Source organism: Dermacentor silvarum, chromosome 1, assembly GCF_013339745.2.
Source record: "Dermacentor silvarum isolate Dsil-2018 chromosome 1, BIME_Dsil_1.4, whole genome shotgun sequence".
Lineage (NCBI taxonomy): Eukaryota > Metazoa > Arthropoda > Arachnida > Ixodida > Ixodidae > Dermacentor > Dermacentor silvarum.
The window spans coordinates 38107491-38123760 of NC_051154.1; the positions used below are offsets into that span (position 1 = coordinate 38107491).

The window sequence follows — 16270 nt, forward strand, 5'->3', positions numbered from 1 at the left end:
GGTCGGGATGGCGAGTCAATTTTTTCAGCTAATATCACTTTTGTGCAGAGTTTATGTTAGCAGAGAAAATGTCAGTGTGTTCAGGCCTACATTAAATTCAGGCTTAGCCCATTTGGCCTATGGCACACTTGCAACTGGCCAGCCTTCTGTGTTCATTTTCACACTAAATTTTGTTTGAGATTTTCTAATGTTTTTACTTTTACCAGCTGACCTGCGTCATTTCTGATGTCTGTTCATTTTACCAATATTGTTGTGTTCTTGTATTTTACTCTTGATATGCACTGTGAAGTGTGCTGTCACAGATAGCTCCTTGCCATGGACAAGCACTGAAGATGAACAATCCGTCATGCTGTCTTGTCTGTGCTCTTGCAGCTGGCTGCAGCTGTTATTTTTCTCTGCAGCTCACTGGAACTACTGCGCAGCCTGTCTGTGTGAACATATTAATGCATCCTCATAGAAGACGTAGAAGTGAAGGGAGTGAGGCTAATTAAATGAAATATAGTTGAACTGAGCTGAATGGGCATTTTTCAGAAATATGCAGCGCTGCCCTTTCCCCTGGTGGCGTCTTTTGGTGAGAGGGTGCATCAGGCAGCTGCCATTAATACAAATGTGAAGGCTTCGTGCAAATTTTTTTTTTTTTCGAAGTTTTGACTTAGCTTTCGTGGTTGTCGGTTGCGAGCTGCTAGTGTGTATACTGTGGAACCTTCAGCAAGCATTTTACGATTTTACTACGTTAAGCATGCTGCAGAAAAGGAACAAAGGTGGTGGCAAAGGTGCTGTGTACCCGGAAAAATGTGCGGTAGGCAACAACAAGAGCTTAACAAAGGAGACATTGCAGTAAGGGGCTTATATAGCTTCACCGCGTCACCGTTATGCGATATAATAAAGCGTACATGGTGTATTGTTGGGCAAAGTGAGAATTGAGGACAGCTGATCTTGTACGCAAATATCCCCCGGCACGCTTAACCCCAATCCACATACCGCACCTGAGATCCTGTGCCATCCGCTTTATCCTAATCTCAGGTCCTGAGGCCTTCATTGGCCGGTATTATTTTTATCTTTGCATGCTAAATGATCTCACAACAATACATATCTGTATTGAGGTGAAGCTCAGATCAGCCATTATGGAACAGATACAATCGTAGAAAAAAGTTATTGAGCTTACCACAGCTCTGTTCTTGCTAAAATGTTGCATAAAGATCACATTTTATAGCCTGGATCGTTCATTGTAACACAGGATGTTGTTACTTGCCTAGTTTGTAAGAAAAAAAAAACTTGCAAATTTGTCGTCTGCACCTCTCAGATGCACCCTCCAGCAATTATTGGAAGTGAATCTCAAAGGCTATGTTCTGCCCTATTGCAGACGATGGAAGTGACAGCCGGCGTGTTTTAGGCATTATTTAGACATAGAAAGCTTTCTGCGATTACTTACCAGTTTTGTCTAGATTTTTCTTCCGTCTGTAGTGCAGCAGAAAAGAGTATTCGAGATTCGCTTGCAAATATTGCTCGAGGGTGCATCTGAGAGGTGCTGATTAACACAAATTCGCAGTTCTTTCCTGACAAACTAGGTAAGTAACAATGCCAAGTGTGACTTTGAATGATCCAGGTGAAAAAAATGTGATCCTTCTGCAAAATTTGAGCTAGAATAGAGCTGTGGTAAGTGCAAAATGTTTGTTCTACAATTTTAAAAGAAAAACGCACATCCCCATGTAAGACCCTTGGCGACGGTGCTCCCAGTAACAAACAATGTAAACAAGCGCTGACTTACATGATTTTTCTAGCTTTAAAGCGCAATGAGCAAATGTTTGTATATATGGGAAAAATTCAGCAAGCTTGCACCGCAATTGCTGATGTAAAACAGCAAGGAAACGCTTGGATGTTGCTTGCACCAGTCACAACTTCCATGCAAAGACATGACAGTAACACACGATAGCAGAGCTGGCATGCATTCATCTGAGATCCTCAGTGGGCTGCTGCTAGGGGCGCATGTGGCTTTCTGAAAAGGTCCAGGAGCTGAATTGAGCACTAAGGAAAGGAAGCAAATGGGAAATAAGTTGTTTTTGTTGTTGTTAGCTCAGGGAGAAAAAAAGAGACAGCACTGGTTACTGGTAGGAGCCACACCTATCACCAGCGCCTGTAGGCAGTGTGCTATTGAATAAGCTGTGGTGGTTGCTTCCCTTCCTTTGAGCATGTTAATGCATGGGCATCTACATATATGAACATTGAACTTGGCATTGAGAGTGCTACTGCTGACCATGGTGGTGGATGTGGAACATCTTATCAGGCTGACTTCACTTTGGCCACACCACGAACAAACAGAGGCACCGCATTGAATGTGGTTAAAGTTTGGAATATACATTATAACGTTAAGGGCCCCATGTCGCAGAAAATTCGGTGTCGGCGTAAGCGCCGGCGTCATTGGCGGAAATATTCATCCAGAACCACCCCGACCGCTCAGGCCCTTCACGTGAAGGCGTTAGTGAACAAAAATTGAATTTATCAAAGTATAATCCGTCAAAAAAATTGTAATGTACGACTTAACCACAACCTACAGACGTGATAGCGTCGGATTGTAATTTGAATATCCGAGACAAAAGCCTGATAAGCAGCCAGGGATCTTGGAATGCTATCACGTTCCACTCTGAAAGGCGAAGCTTAAGAGTCTTCCAAATTTTTGACTCACTTGCTGATAGAAGAATGTTGGGCTGTACAGGTTAACATTGAGTGAAACCATGGCAAAAGTAAACTGGGATGTTTTTTTTTTTTCTTTTTAGCTGATTTGCATACACAATAAAATATTGTGAAACAAAAGCCAGCAGGCCTTCAATGTCTGGTCTTTCATGTCTGGCATGGAGTGCTGTCTGCCAATTTCTTTTTTTTTTTTTTGACTCATTTCTCTTCACTTGACCTACACTGTGAAAGTAATCACACTTCACTGGCCATCCTTGGTTTCACTGACTGTCCACCACCTTTATTACAGCGAAGCAAACCTGTTCAGTGTGGCATTCGTCCGTTAGTCACTGCCACTTTTAGTTTTTTATATAACTTTGAGACTATTTACACAATGAAACAGTTTTAAAAATAGTCTTAAATGTTTTCCCAATGCATTGTGATGTGAAGATTTGTTTGAGTAATGTCACAGCTTTGTTCAATACACATGCATGTGCATGCAGAAGTGTTCGGTTATGATATGATTGTTTAAATTGTTGTTCCTTCTTGTCCCATTCCAAGGCATTTGCTGAAGCATGCTTCTGCACAGTCAGATTTTCACTGGAGGTGCATGTTAATGGTGCACTCTCCTGGTCCAATAAAAAGGTGGTGGTTGGGCATGGTCAGTGCTAAACTTGTGAAACTGGAGTCTTTTTGCCGTATCTGCCGTGAGATGTTCTGTCTTGGTGTAAATGTAAATATATCTGCTGCGCACACCCCTGATGATTTCCCTTTTGCATTAGTGGCCAGGGAAGGAGACAAGCTAAGCCAGCACCTGTTTCAAATGGCAGGAAAAGACCTGGCAGACCATGTTGCAGCAGTCTTGCCTCATGCAGAAAAGGTATTAACTTCATCTTTTGTTTACTGTGCTCTATAGTCTTATTTGGGAATTTGAACAAAAGCAACCTATGTGATAACTTTGCTGTATTTCTGTCCAGTCTAAATAACTTGAAGAACGCTGAACTGTATACTCCTAAGGCATTAGTTTTTAAAGATTTTTAAATATAGCACAGTCAAAGACACAGCCTTAGCATGTCTGCAGAGAATATACATTTGCATCTTTTTCACTGCCTTGTTTTGAATGTAACTAACTAAATGTAATAATGTAACTAAAGGTAACAATGCTGTGATAAGCTTCAATTTCTTCGTTAAGTATGCTTCGTTACTGTTGTCACACAGTGCTGATTTTAATCTGTGTTGAATACAATGTGCGTGCCTGCACGTGCACGCACACACACACACACATATACACCATGAAGAGCACATTTGTTTTATCTTTAGAAGATTGGTGGTTTCTTAATTTCAAAGATTGAAGCAAGGGCACTTGCTTCAATTATATTGGTTGTAAGGATAAGCAGGGTGATGCTATAATTGAACAATCATCAGGTGATGAAAAGTTATTTCATTGGCTATGGATTGGAAATGGCAAAATATCATACTGCTGACGAAAAACATAATCGCTCACCGTGTTCATGCAACAATTGCTGACCCTCATTTTGCTGTGGGCTGTGCAGTCGCCACTGTGCCATCTGAGCTTTCTGGGAGTTGGTTCTGTGGCCGAGCAGTTATCAACTCTGGCTTATCACATCTCCTGCAGGGTAAACAAACTCAAGAGGACTAACCTCTTGATGAGTGTTTTGCTTTTGAAGATGTTTAGCTATTTAATATTTTCAAACATTGAAACAAAGAGAACTATAGTTGAGCACAGAGGAAATATAGAATGGTTATTTATTTATTTATTTATTTATTTATTCATTCATTCATCCATTCATTCAAAATACCTTACAGGCCTCTATTTGAAGCATTGTGTAAAAGAGAGGGTAATGCACTGGTAATGATACCAGTGCAATGATAATTGAAAACATAAAGAAAAAACTAAAGTAATTATGAATGCCTATCAACAACACAGACATCAGCAAAAAGGCATAAATCCACACATCTCAGTTTAAAATGTATTAGAAGAGCTATTTGAAGGCACATGTTAAATGCATGAACTTTCAAATAGATACGACTAGTAAGAGAACTAAGTGAATAAAAGACAGATCAAGAAAGTTTAAGGTAGAATGCTCATGGCCATTTCATATGGAAAAATGCAAATGGTCAATGAAAACTGATACAACGAAAAAAAAAAACGACAAAAAGAAGTGTCATTTTATGATGTGTGGTATGTGTGGTTAGATTGGTCGAACGTTTTTTTACTATCGGATTTGGAGGCCTGGAGGTCATTTCACAGGCTGATGGCACATGGGTGTGCTGATGAATTGAAGGCGACCGTCGTGCCATACATGCGCATTAAGCTGAGGTGATTATGTAATCTGAGTAATGTGCAAAACAGGACAGTGAGATGTAAAGTAGAAAGCCTGGCACAATAAACATATTTGTGAAACAAACACAGAAGCATGATGTCATGATGAAGGCTTAAGCATGGTAGTAAAAGAGCACACTTTATTTCTTTTATGCAAGAGCGATAATTTCGAAAGACGAAATAAGCATAACTATTCTACCCACATTCTAAAAGGTTAAATGAATTATTACGATAGGGTGACCAGATTGGAGCTGCGTACTCAAGTTGTAGATGGACAAATGCTTCGAAAGCTAATTTACGAATGTTAGATGGGCAGTTGTGTAGGTTTTCGCATGAGTACCCTAAAGATCTGGGTACTGGGATGGTGGTACTTTATGACGCCTGTGGAGTTACTCCCTCCTTCCCCTCAAAAAAGAAAAATCATTGGAAACCATTCTTCAAACACAATTGGCCTCACTGACTTCATTAGGTCCTATTGGTACCAACCAGTCAGACCAAAGAAAGATGAACCCTCGACGTTCAAGATGTTAACTGGGTCATAGAACACAAGTGCTTGGTACTGTAACATAGCGTGCTCCACCTATGTTCTTTAAGAGACAGTAAATAAAAGCAGTTGTTACTACACGACAGAGCGATACACGCGAGCCTCGCAACCCCCTCCTACAAGGGTATTGCCTCCATCCCTCGCAAGGTTGGTGCAACCCACGAAAAAAGGGTACAAAAAGGAGGACGGGGACCATGCACGGGAAGTCCTTGCTCTGGGCGGGAGCTGACCAGCGACTTGGCTCGTCCCTGACCGTTCCCTCTCGTGCATATGGGTTATAACTGCATCTTGGCGTATCCCTGACCTCTCTTGCTCATTTCTGCTCGTGCCGCCATGGTTGACACCTGCGACATTTACCTGCTGTCCTTGTTGCGAGGTTTCGAGGTGGCCCCTGGACTATGTAGTCGCGCTCTGCTCTTACAGTCTGGCCTTCGGCTCTCCATAGTTTTCCTGAATTCACAATACCTCAAACCTATTTGCAGCAGTACTTAATTCAAGAAGCATAGTTGTGTACAAACACACAACAGCAATTTATTTTATATATGTACCCACCATTTTTTGCTAAATGTGATCTCACTCGCATGCTAATATCCCTGTAAAAAATTGGTAACCATGTGGTGCCTGCTTCAAAATAAATGGCTAAAGCATCATAGCAGATCTTATAACTCAAAGTAAAGTTGGATGCCACACTGGCTGCACTCCCTTTGGTCATGCCAAACTACAGAGATCTCTTATTTGAGTACTTGAATGTTGATTAAGATATTATATTTATTAAGTCTTTTATTTCATGGCATTGCTCATCCATGTGACTTCCAATTAATACCAATTAGCATATCTTGTCCCATTAAAACCACCTGGAATTTATCATCCTGTTAAAATCGGTTGGTATATTTATATTTGAATGAGTAACCAATTGACTAACATGGATCTAATCTATTGACTCTATGCCTGAAAGTAAGCGCTAATAGGGCACACAGTAATGCCCAATCTGACCTCTCCTAGCACTAACTGGACCCACAATGATCTCAATTGTAACCAGTCGGGCACAACAAGGTTTTGGCAACACACTTAGGCCCATTTGTCTCCCATTGAAAAACACAATGAGACTTGGTCTTTCCTTTTTCTTTAGGGGGGGGGGTTGGTATGTGTGTCTCAGCAGCTTTTGTCGAATGTCAACTGCACTGCAGTAGCAGTTGAAAATCATACTGATGAGGAAAGATCAGGGTGTTCATGGAGGCTACATCTAGCTGCAAGTGGCAGAGTAAAGTCACTTTGCAGACAAAGTGATTGAGTGAAGCCTCAAGGAGTGCCACAGAGCTGAAACTAAAAAAGTCGCAGTTTCGCCCGAAAGGCGAAGCATCCAATGTGATAGCAAATTAGTAGAGATTTATACGGAGTAAGGATAGTAGCTTTATTGGCTGCATAAAGTTGGACACATTTGCTTACTAACTGAATTAGCAAGCATGGTGTCAGCACGCACAAGCAAACATGAATAGATCACACTCGATGACCGCACACAACCACTGTCAAAACGCTGGCATGAGCAAGCCTGGCAGCAGCAGCGAGCGAAGGTTCGTGCGGTCTATCGCTTCAATGGAAACTGAGCGGCAAAAGCACAGCACATACAAATCCAAGAGCTGTGCGGGGATCGCTGTCAAGATACGGTGCGCTCGACAGCCCGCTGCTGTGCAAAGTACAAGTACGCAGTTGCTGGCAGAGTAGAAGCCCCACCCCCTCCCTCCCGCGCTTTCTTCCCGCTTTCCTCCTTTCGCATTGGATATTGAGTTGCCAGGTCGCAAGATACGCGTTTGGTGCCGTAGCGAAACATCGCCTCCCCTCCCTCCCTCCCTCCCTTCCATCCCCCCACGGCCTTTCGCACGACAGAAGACAACATGTTTGCTCTCTGCCGTGCGTTTGCTCTCCGTGAAAGCGCATGTCCCTCGCGCTCTTTAACTCGCACATACAGCATATGGCGCGTAGCAATGATTTTATCGCCCTTGGACTTTATACGGAACCTCACGGCGATGCTGACGGCAGAAATCCGCTTGGAATGTCCATATAATTGCTATCGCAATAAAACTCAAGTGCAGCTCCAGGTGGGGCAGGTAGTGCACTTGAGCTACTACAAATATCTTGTGCTGGCTAGACAGTGCTGTGACACATTCATTGAAGCTACTGGCAGCAGTCTCACAGGCTCCGAATTGACATTATAAATGACAAGACACATTGATTTGTTTCATTGCTCACCTGCGCTTACTGCATCCAGCCTTTCCACTTGATGCTTGCACTTCAGTGTCGTTGTGCTCCCACTTGCTCATAACTTCTGCATTTAACTGTTGCTGTGTTTAGTCATGTAGGGAAGATGCAGTGGTACCTTTAGCAAGATGTAGGCATTCACATGCCGTTGCACAATCACCCAGAACCACTTTCTTAGCTCGCTAAGTCGTGTATTGTGGTGTCATGTGTGGCTGTCGGCAGGAACAGCTTCAACACAGGTTTCCTAGACGCTGTTTCAGTGCATTCTGTTTTATCCCTAACTTTCAGTGTACTTTTCCAGAAGAGTGATATCAGTTTTATTCATGGTGGAGTGCCACTGTGCTCCAGATCCTGCACATATGCAAAGAAAGAAAACTGCAGTTGTCTTACTTACCTTAATACTTTTCTTGCCCTCAAGGTGTATGTCCATTGAACAGCTGAGGAATGGTGTGTCATTTTGCTTTGTCCTGCTGTTTGGAAATCACTTGATTTTCGGGAGGGCGCATGTGGAAAAGTTTCAACCTAATCTTGCAACATTGCCTTGCAGAGTCTTTTGGAAGGTGAAGGTGGCCTTCCCATAGTCTGTGTGGGATCAATTTTCAAAAGCTGGGACCTCTTGCAAAAAGGTAAGCTGTAACCTAGCGAGAGTTAGCTTTTACTTACTAATGCTCAGTTGGTTCACATTTAGCAGTTCTGCAATGGCAGTAACTAAGCCATTAAATCTTGAGAGAATTTGAAAGACAGCAAACTAAACGTGTGTCCATTGAATCAGTCTGCAGTTATGATGATGAGCAGCCTAGTAGCTGCAATTACACTATATTTGATCACAGTTCCTCATTTTGAGGTTTAAAGGGACACTAAAGAGAAAAACTATGTGGTCTGTATTAGTAAACTACACTTCTGCAATACATTAAAGCCACAATTACCATGAAAGGAGGATTTATAAGACAAAAAAAAAAAAATATTGGTGGCTTGAAGTACCCACACCAGCTCGCCATGATGTCATGGATTTTGATGGCGTTTGCTCGGCACCAGTAAAGATTGAATGCATTGTATTCTAGAAGAGCCAAAGACTGAACTTACAAAGTTTAAAGAAATTTTAATGAGCCACAATGGCCCAGTTATGAAAACTATTTTACAATTTGTGATGTCGCACTGATGTACCGGTGTTGGGGTATCGGCACGAAATAAAATAAAAAACACTTTGACCTTCATTTTTCTCTTTTAATGGTTAACCTATTACCATGAAATTAACAAAAATAAAGTTTTGAAAGAATTCTTTGTCAGTCGAAACTGATTAGTAAGTTTTTCTCTTTAGTGCCCACTGGGAACCTGCGAAAAACCTAAGTTGTAATATTGATGTTGTGGCAGTGTTTAACCAAGGCCTGATGCCAGCTAATGTCTGAAACGTGATGTGAATTTATATTTCTTTTTCCAGGTTTTGAAGAAGTGCTCTGCCCCAAAGTTTCTGAGTTCACTCTCCTCCAGCCAACTGTATCAGCTGCACTGGGAGCCGCACTCTATGGGGCTTCATTGCTTGACTGCAAGCTGCCTATCAATTTCAAAGAAAATTCCAGACGGCTATACCATTTCAAACAGGGCAGCAAGCAGAACTAGGTCTGGACTCGATGTATCTTTTTGTGCGCATAACAGTAACATGCGATAGAAAATCAAGCTTTGGGTATAGCCTAGAAGAGGCATGAGCTACACATTAGAAGGCATAGCATACCAGCTTTTGGTAGCCAAGCTGCCGTGAGCAGTGCCATTATGTGTATTTAGTAACAAATGACATTTTTTTAGTGATAACAATAATTTTTTGAATATCCTTGCCTTATGCTTTCTTTATTTCTTTAAATCTTGAACGTCAATATTCTAGTTTTGTTTTCTTTCTGTGAGCCTACCCTCACTAAGTGTTAAATCAAGCCTGTGCTGTAACAGGCTCATCTTTCATTATCTACATATTGTGGTGCTGTCTGTACCTTTTTTATGCCCACAGAGTGCCTGTTCAAAGTTTACCAATTGCCCGTGTGCTTGCGTTGTAGTGCACGTTAAGGAACCTCAGGTGGTCAAAATTAATTCGGTTCCCTTCACTATGGCGTGCCTCATAATCAGAACTGGTTTTGGCACGTAAAACCCCAGGAAGAAGAAGAAGAAAGTTTACCAATTCTGATTTACTTTGAGCATGCTACAGTGCATGTGAGATACAATATACTCCTTGCAAGACAGAAGTTCACAGGAAGATGGAGGCTCGAAGTGATGAGCACTGGTCCAACAAGGAATGTCGCTGGAGTCAACATTGTTGAAAGGGCTTGTAGAAGCATTGGCTCCAGTGACATTCCTTGTTTGACCACTGATCATCAATACACTCCTTGGTCACTTGAGGCAGCAATGGTTTCCTCTGCTTTTATACATGGCTATAATAAGAAAATCTACACCTTAATGTATCAGCACATTTTTGAATGCAGTGAGCCTGTGCTTCTCAATATATAAGTAATGACCCCAAGAAGGGTCACAGATTCAGTGGAGGGGGTCATCAGAAGCAGATTGAACATTTTTTAAATACTCTTTGCCTCATCACAAAGTAGCTCATGGAAGCAGAACCTTAGGTGTTCTGACATGCTTGATGAACATAAGGGCAGACAAGTTTTGAGGAACAACACAGTCATGACACATTACCTTTTGTTTGTTGAGAACACACAGGTGAGTGAAGCTTTTCAGTCCATTGAAAGGTATCTCTGCACTGAAACTTTGCTCTGAGTGCTGGCCCTAGAGGCAGGCCAAACGAAACACCTGGATGAGATATCTATTTAGGAAAATACTAGTTTTTGAAACTTTAAATGTGCCAGAAAAAGAGCATGTGGACGTAACATCGGACTTGGATCTTAGATTTGCATTTTTGCTTGAGCCTTTTGAAAAGCTTTTGTCAGATTTGGAAGGAAGGTGCATGTTTTTGGACATTAAAGCCACGAGATCCTTCTCCCCTTCCTACAATGTGCTTAGGCAAAGTTTCCTTCTTTTTTATCTTCGAAGTGCGTCTTCTCTTTTTCTTCGTAGGATTTGCTGTGTTGCGTAATGAGAAAAAAAATATATATAAGAAAAGCATGCAGGACTACAGCAATGTCTCTGAAAACTTGTTAACCATTACTCGACGGTTGTAGTCTGGTACATCTGGTTTCAATCCAGCCTTTGCTTCTGTGCAGAGGATTCACTGAAGACAAAGTACACATCGCAGCCCAGCACTATGCTGCACTGAGATTTATAATGTCAGAACTCTGCCTTACATACAAGAAAATGTTCTCTAATTTTAGTTGAACTCATTCATCAGCAACAGCCGCTTTGTTCATTTGAACAGCTTGCACATTTTGCGTTTGGCTTGGTGGACATTTTGGGAGAGTAATTGTTAAGATATGACACCTGACCTGAAATGAATTTTATTGAATTTAGGACATGGCAGAAACTTGTTGTGTTTTACAGTTTATTGTAGAACCTAAAAATGCCTAAAACACATTGCCGGGCTAGTTGCTTTGGATTCATGATTTAGTGTGCAAGTGTGATCAGACGAGTCGTCTGCAAGCAATGTGCAAGCGCTGTGTTTGTGTCTACTTCTATACATGTCCTTGTTCGGTCACACTTGCACATTGTATCATGAATCATAAAAATGGCCTCAGTGGAAGGGACAGTATTCGCATCAACACATTATTGTCTCATTCAGTTCACACAGTACAGAACTAAAACATTAAGTAACATAGAATTTAACCTTATTTTGCTGGTTGGTTACTCTCATGAAAACAGTTATGTTAACATTAAGATTTATGATCGATTTCTAACACCACAGAAAAATCTTATCAAGGCCAGGATTAGCATAACATATGGTAATGTTGACTAGCAAATTCCCTGAATAAAATGCAGGCGTCTGCAAACAATCTTAGCTGAGCTGACTTGCTTATGATGTCATTCACATACATTGTTAATGTAAATCCAGAAAAAGTGAAAGGCCTTCCTTTATATTAGTTGGGAAATGCCACGTGCAAATGATAAATGTAATTGTACGCTAGCTAATTTATAACTTTTTGAGGCAATTTCCTTAGCACTGAATTCAGCTGACTCAGCTGACCAATGGCACTACTGAAATAGTTGTGATCCATGCAATGGCCATATTTCCTTTTATTAATACCCCGCCCGCATGAGGCATTTTTGATTGCGATTGAGCCTCACTGGTATCAAATATCTCAATCAGAATCTTCTCCTTTCCACAGCTTGCACAAAAGAACCAATCACAATTGAGAAATTTGATCCTGATCTGATGCCTAAAAGTGCCTAGTGTGAATGAGGCATAATAAATGTGTAATGCCCAAAAAGAATGCTGCTTTGTATATTGATGAAACTGTTGAAAGTGCCTGTTATGTTGCAGGTGATTTTCTTACTTTGTATCTCGTACAAAGGCAATGAAAAGCACTGGTCACTCTTACCCTGCTTGTATGCAACTTGTTCAACACGTGTTATTGTCACACCCTCATATTCATTTTGTACCATGGAATACTAACCTCTGTCAGCATGGCAAGTATGTCTAGTTGTTTATGATCATGCATTTCTTGAAATTTTTGCAAAGCATGTCTGTCACCTTAACCCCCCCCCCCACCACTTAGTTAATCTTTGTTGTGACTACTAAGTAGTCGGGGGTATTAAATAAAATACAAACATTGATTAGCTCCACTCTGCATGAACAAAATTGTTTGGAGGAGATTTAGCTCCTTCAAGAGAAAACCTCTCAATATTAAGAGTGGAAATTTCGGGTGTATAAAGGAAAGGAGGTGACCTAGAATTTTTGTCATATAGTTAGTGCTTTTATTATAACAGTCCTGTAACAATATGTACTGATTAAAGCCAGTTGTTCTTCCTTGCAGTTTCTCATGGACTTCACAGGAGACATTTGTCTCAATGATACTTTTGCTGCAGTTGTTCATTGAAATAACTTTGGCACTGTGATGTTCATTAAGGTGGCGGTCCCACTCTGGCGGCACGAGCCCCCCGTTTTCGGTACTTTTGGAGCAACCGTGGCGGCTCTTCTACTTAGGATATGAAGTTGTCGTATAAACCATAAGAAGCTCAATTCTTGTAGATTCCAACTATATATAATATAAGGAAATTGATTATTGTGATTTAGAAATAAACGTTCAAGAACAAGCATGAGATACATGGGTTTTGCGAACTGTGTCTCAGTTGTGACCATATTTAGAAAAAACTACCGCACTTACTACTGCATTGCGGCTTGCTCTGTAGCTTTAGGACATATTTATCTAGTTCCTAGGCGTAGCAAAATAATTTTGAATTTTTACTTTTTGGATAATTTGCTTTTGAAAATTGCCAAATATTGCAATCTTCTGTTTTAAACAGCCCGGCAACTACATGCTCAAGGAAGCTACATTTTGGATAAAGTAGAGTTCAAAGAATTTACATTTAGGACGCAAAATTTCATTCATGTAACTTTATTAGTTTTCCTAATAATGCGGCCGAAAATAAGCAATATTTAGAATTCTGGTTTTATTTTTGCCCATTTTTTCGCGAAGGTAATAAAGCTACGAATCTCCGCTTTAAAACTAATAAAGTTACATGAATGAAATTTTGTGTCCGAAATGGAAATTCCTTGAACTCTACTTTATCCAAAGTGTGGCTTCCTTGAGCATGTAGTTGCCGGGCTGTGTACAACAGAAGATTGCGATATTTGGCAATTTTCAAAAGCAAGATATCCAAAAAGTAAAAATTCAAAATTATTTCGCTACGTCTAGGAACTAGATAAATATGTCCTAAAGCTACAGAGCAAGCCGCAATGTAGTAAATGCGGTAGTTACTTCTAAATATGGTCACAACTGAGACACAGTTCGCAAAGCCATGTATCTCATGCTTGTTCTTGAACATTCATTTCCAAATCACATTAATCAATTTCCTTATATTATATATAGTTGGAATCTACAAGAATTAAGCTTTTTATGGTATATACCACAACTTTATATCCTAAGTAAAAGAGCCGCCACGGTTACTCCAAATGTACTGAAAACGGGGGGCTCGTGCCGCCGGAGTGGGACCACCGCCTTAAGAGAAAGCTTTAGCTCGGGGTAACCTATCTAATTAAGTGGGAAAGGAGAAATTGTTTTTCTCGGCAGCCACTGCATCAAATTTGATGAACTTCGTTGCACTTAAAAGAAAACGCTAAAATCTAGTGACTGTTGGTAGCGAAATTTTTATTTAGGTCGTCAATATTTTATAAAAAATTGTGGAACATTGCAAACTTTCAGAAAACGAAACTATGAAGTTTACAACTCTGTAACTCGGGAATGAAAAAAGATATCACAATTCTGTAAATTGCATCTAATAGTACATGTAAATCAGACAAAATTGATGCATTATATGGCTTTCAATTAGACAACTAATATGCGAGTAGGACTTTTGCAATACCCTTGTGAACAATGTACCAAATTCACGTAAGATATAAATTGAGATATCAAATTTGCCCGCTTTGGATGCTCCTACGGATACAGTTCACAGAACTGCGATATCTGTTCTTAATGCAGAGCTACAAATTTGTAAACACCCGCCGGGGTGGCTCAGTCAGCTAAGGTGTTGCGCTGCTGAGCATGAGGTCGCGGGATCGAATCCCAGCCGCGGCGGCCGCATTTCGATGGAGGCGAAATGCAAGAACACCCGTGTGCTTGCGTTGTAGTGCACGTTAAAGAACCCCAGGTGGTCGAAATTCATCCGGAGCTCTCCATTATGGCATGCCTCATAATCAGAACTGGTTTTGGCATGTAAAACCACAGAAAGAAGAAGAAATTTGTAAACTTCGTGCTTCTATTTTTGAAAATTGCCTTTAAAAAATGAAGGCCCTCAATCGAAATTTTGCTTCCAATTAACAGTTGCTAGAATGTAACTTTCTCTTTCACATGCAACAAATTACAATCGGCGAAGTGGTTATCTCAGAAAAACGTTTCTGCATTTTACATGTATTTGAATAGGCGGCATTGGAGTTGGGCCTGAGCTAAAGCTTCCTCTTTAGGCAAGCTAGAAGGCATTGAGACGCAAATTAGAAGCTGCATAAAAGCGTTTGCTTGGTTGCAGTTACTGCCTTCGAAAGAGCAGCAGTCCCCCAAAATTTGGCTGAAACTTTGGTAGTAGGCAGTGGCCCTTTAAATCTGCTGCGTACATCACAAGCCATGACTTTGGTCCTTTAGCTTGGCACCTTTCGGCAACTATGTCAGAACCATCATATATGAAACATGTTCAATGACACAGATGAAATGCAAAAGAAGATTTGCAAGCTGGAATTTTTGTGTAAATTTGATACTGTTGACTGAAAAAGATGTAGAGCTGGATAGAAGCCACAAAATTTGACTGTCCAGGCTAGAACATTATATATGGCCACCTTCATGTGAGCAGCTCATAGTGACCAGGTCACATTCTATTGTTTTTTCAGTCCTTTCAAACCACACCCAAGAATTATGGACATCTGGTATGGTTTGCCTGTTTCACTAGCATTTTGTGTTCTGTTTTCTAAATTCCACGATGAACATGGCTTAAATTAGCCAGTTGGCAAACTAAGTAACAGCTGCTATCATGCTAGCAAACTTGCACTGATTTAAATGTTATCCGATGTGCAGTGATCAAAATCACTGAACCATCACTTGGACAGATTTATACCGGTACTTTCGTTAAACTATCCTTTAAAAACTGCAATGTTGACACATTTCCATGTATTCTAGGGATGCTCTGTTTTAATGAGCTGAAAACGAAGGCTGTATGTGCAGCTGCTGGCAAATTTTAATCATGCATTAGTTTTAACGGGAAGATATGGCCCCAGTTTTGGGTGATTTTTTGCAGACTTCCATGCTTAGAACTGCACGTGCTATTAATGGAAGAGGAAGTTGGCCTTAAAGCTAACACCATTTTGTGCTTCAATTGTTGAATGTTTGACCTGCAGCTCAACATGTAGGAAACCTTTTTCCTGGCAACTTCTATTTCATTGACTGTGCACTTAGTTTTCACTTAAAAATGAACAAAAAAGAAATTGTTTTTTTATGGAGGCCACAGCCACTAGAGGTGCTGGTTGTTGACACTGATAATTTGCAATAATTGATTTTATTGCACAATAAAGTTGTCTTATTCCAGCCCTTAAACCTTGCAAAATACTCCAAACTGTGTGTGCTTGCTTGATACTTCTACATGCACTCAAAAATGTCAAGTTATGGGTAATTTCCTACATGATTATTTTCTTATAATAAGATCTATGCTCATCACATCACAGTAGGCTGCTTGCTTCTTGTTTACGAGTGCAGAAAATTGTGCGCTGAGGCACGCAGCATTTTTGATGGTATGTGATATAAAGGCAGCACAAAAAAGAAAACAGAGAGAGAAAAAATTGATGGAGAAAGGAAGCACACATGAGGGCTAAGTGCATGTTTCCT

The 16270-nt window shown here is 40.6% G+C and overlaps 1 protein-coding gene across 3 annotated transcripts in view; it reads left to right on the plus strand.

Annotated features, from left to right (window-relative positions):
* Positions 1–15645, plus strand: part of LOC119460744 (N-acetyl-D-glucosamine kinase-like) — a 30388-nt gene extending 14743 nt beyond the window's left edge. Inside the window, exons 7-10 of one of the 3 annotated variants that reach the window (XM_049666824.1) lie at positions 3453–3550; positions 8362–8440; positions 9253–9431; positions 15283–15645. In XM_049666824.1, the coding sequence (XP_049522781.1) occupies positions 3453–3550; positions 8362–8440; positions 9253–9431 (356 nt within the window). In that variant the 3' untranslated portion in view covers positions 15283–15645. Of the gene's footprint in view, positions 1–3452; positions 3551–8361; positions 8441–9252; positions 12712–15282 lie in introns of those variants that run through there. The other 2 variants (XM_037721822.2, XM_037721829.2) reach the window with 2 other exon arrangements.
* The last annotated feature ends 625 nt before the right edge of the window (positions 15646–16270 follow it).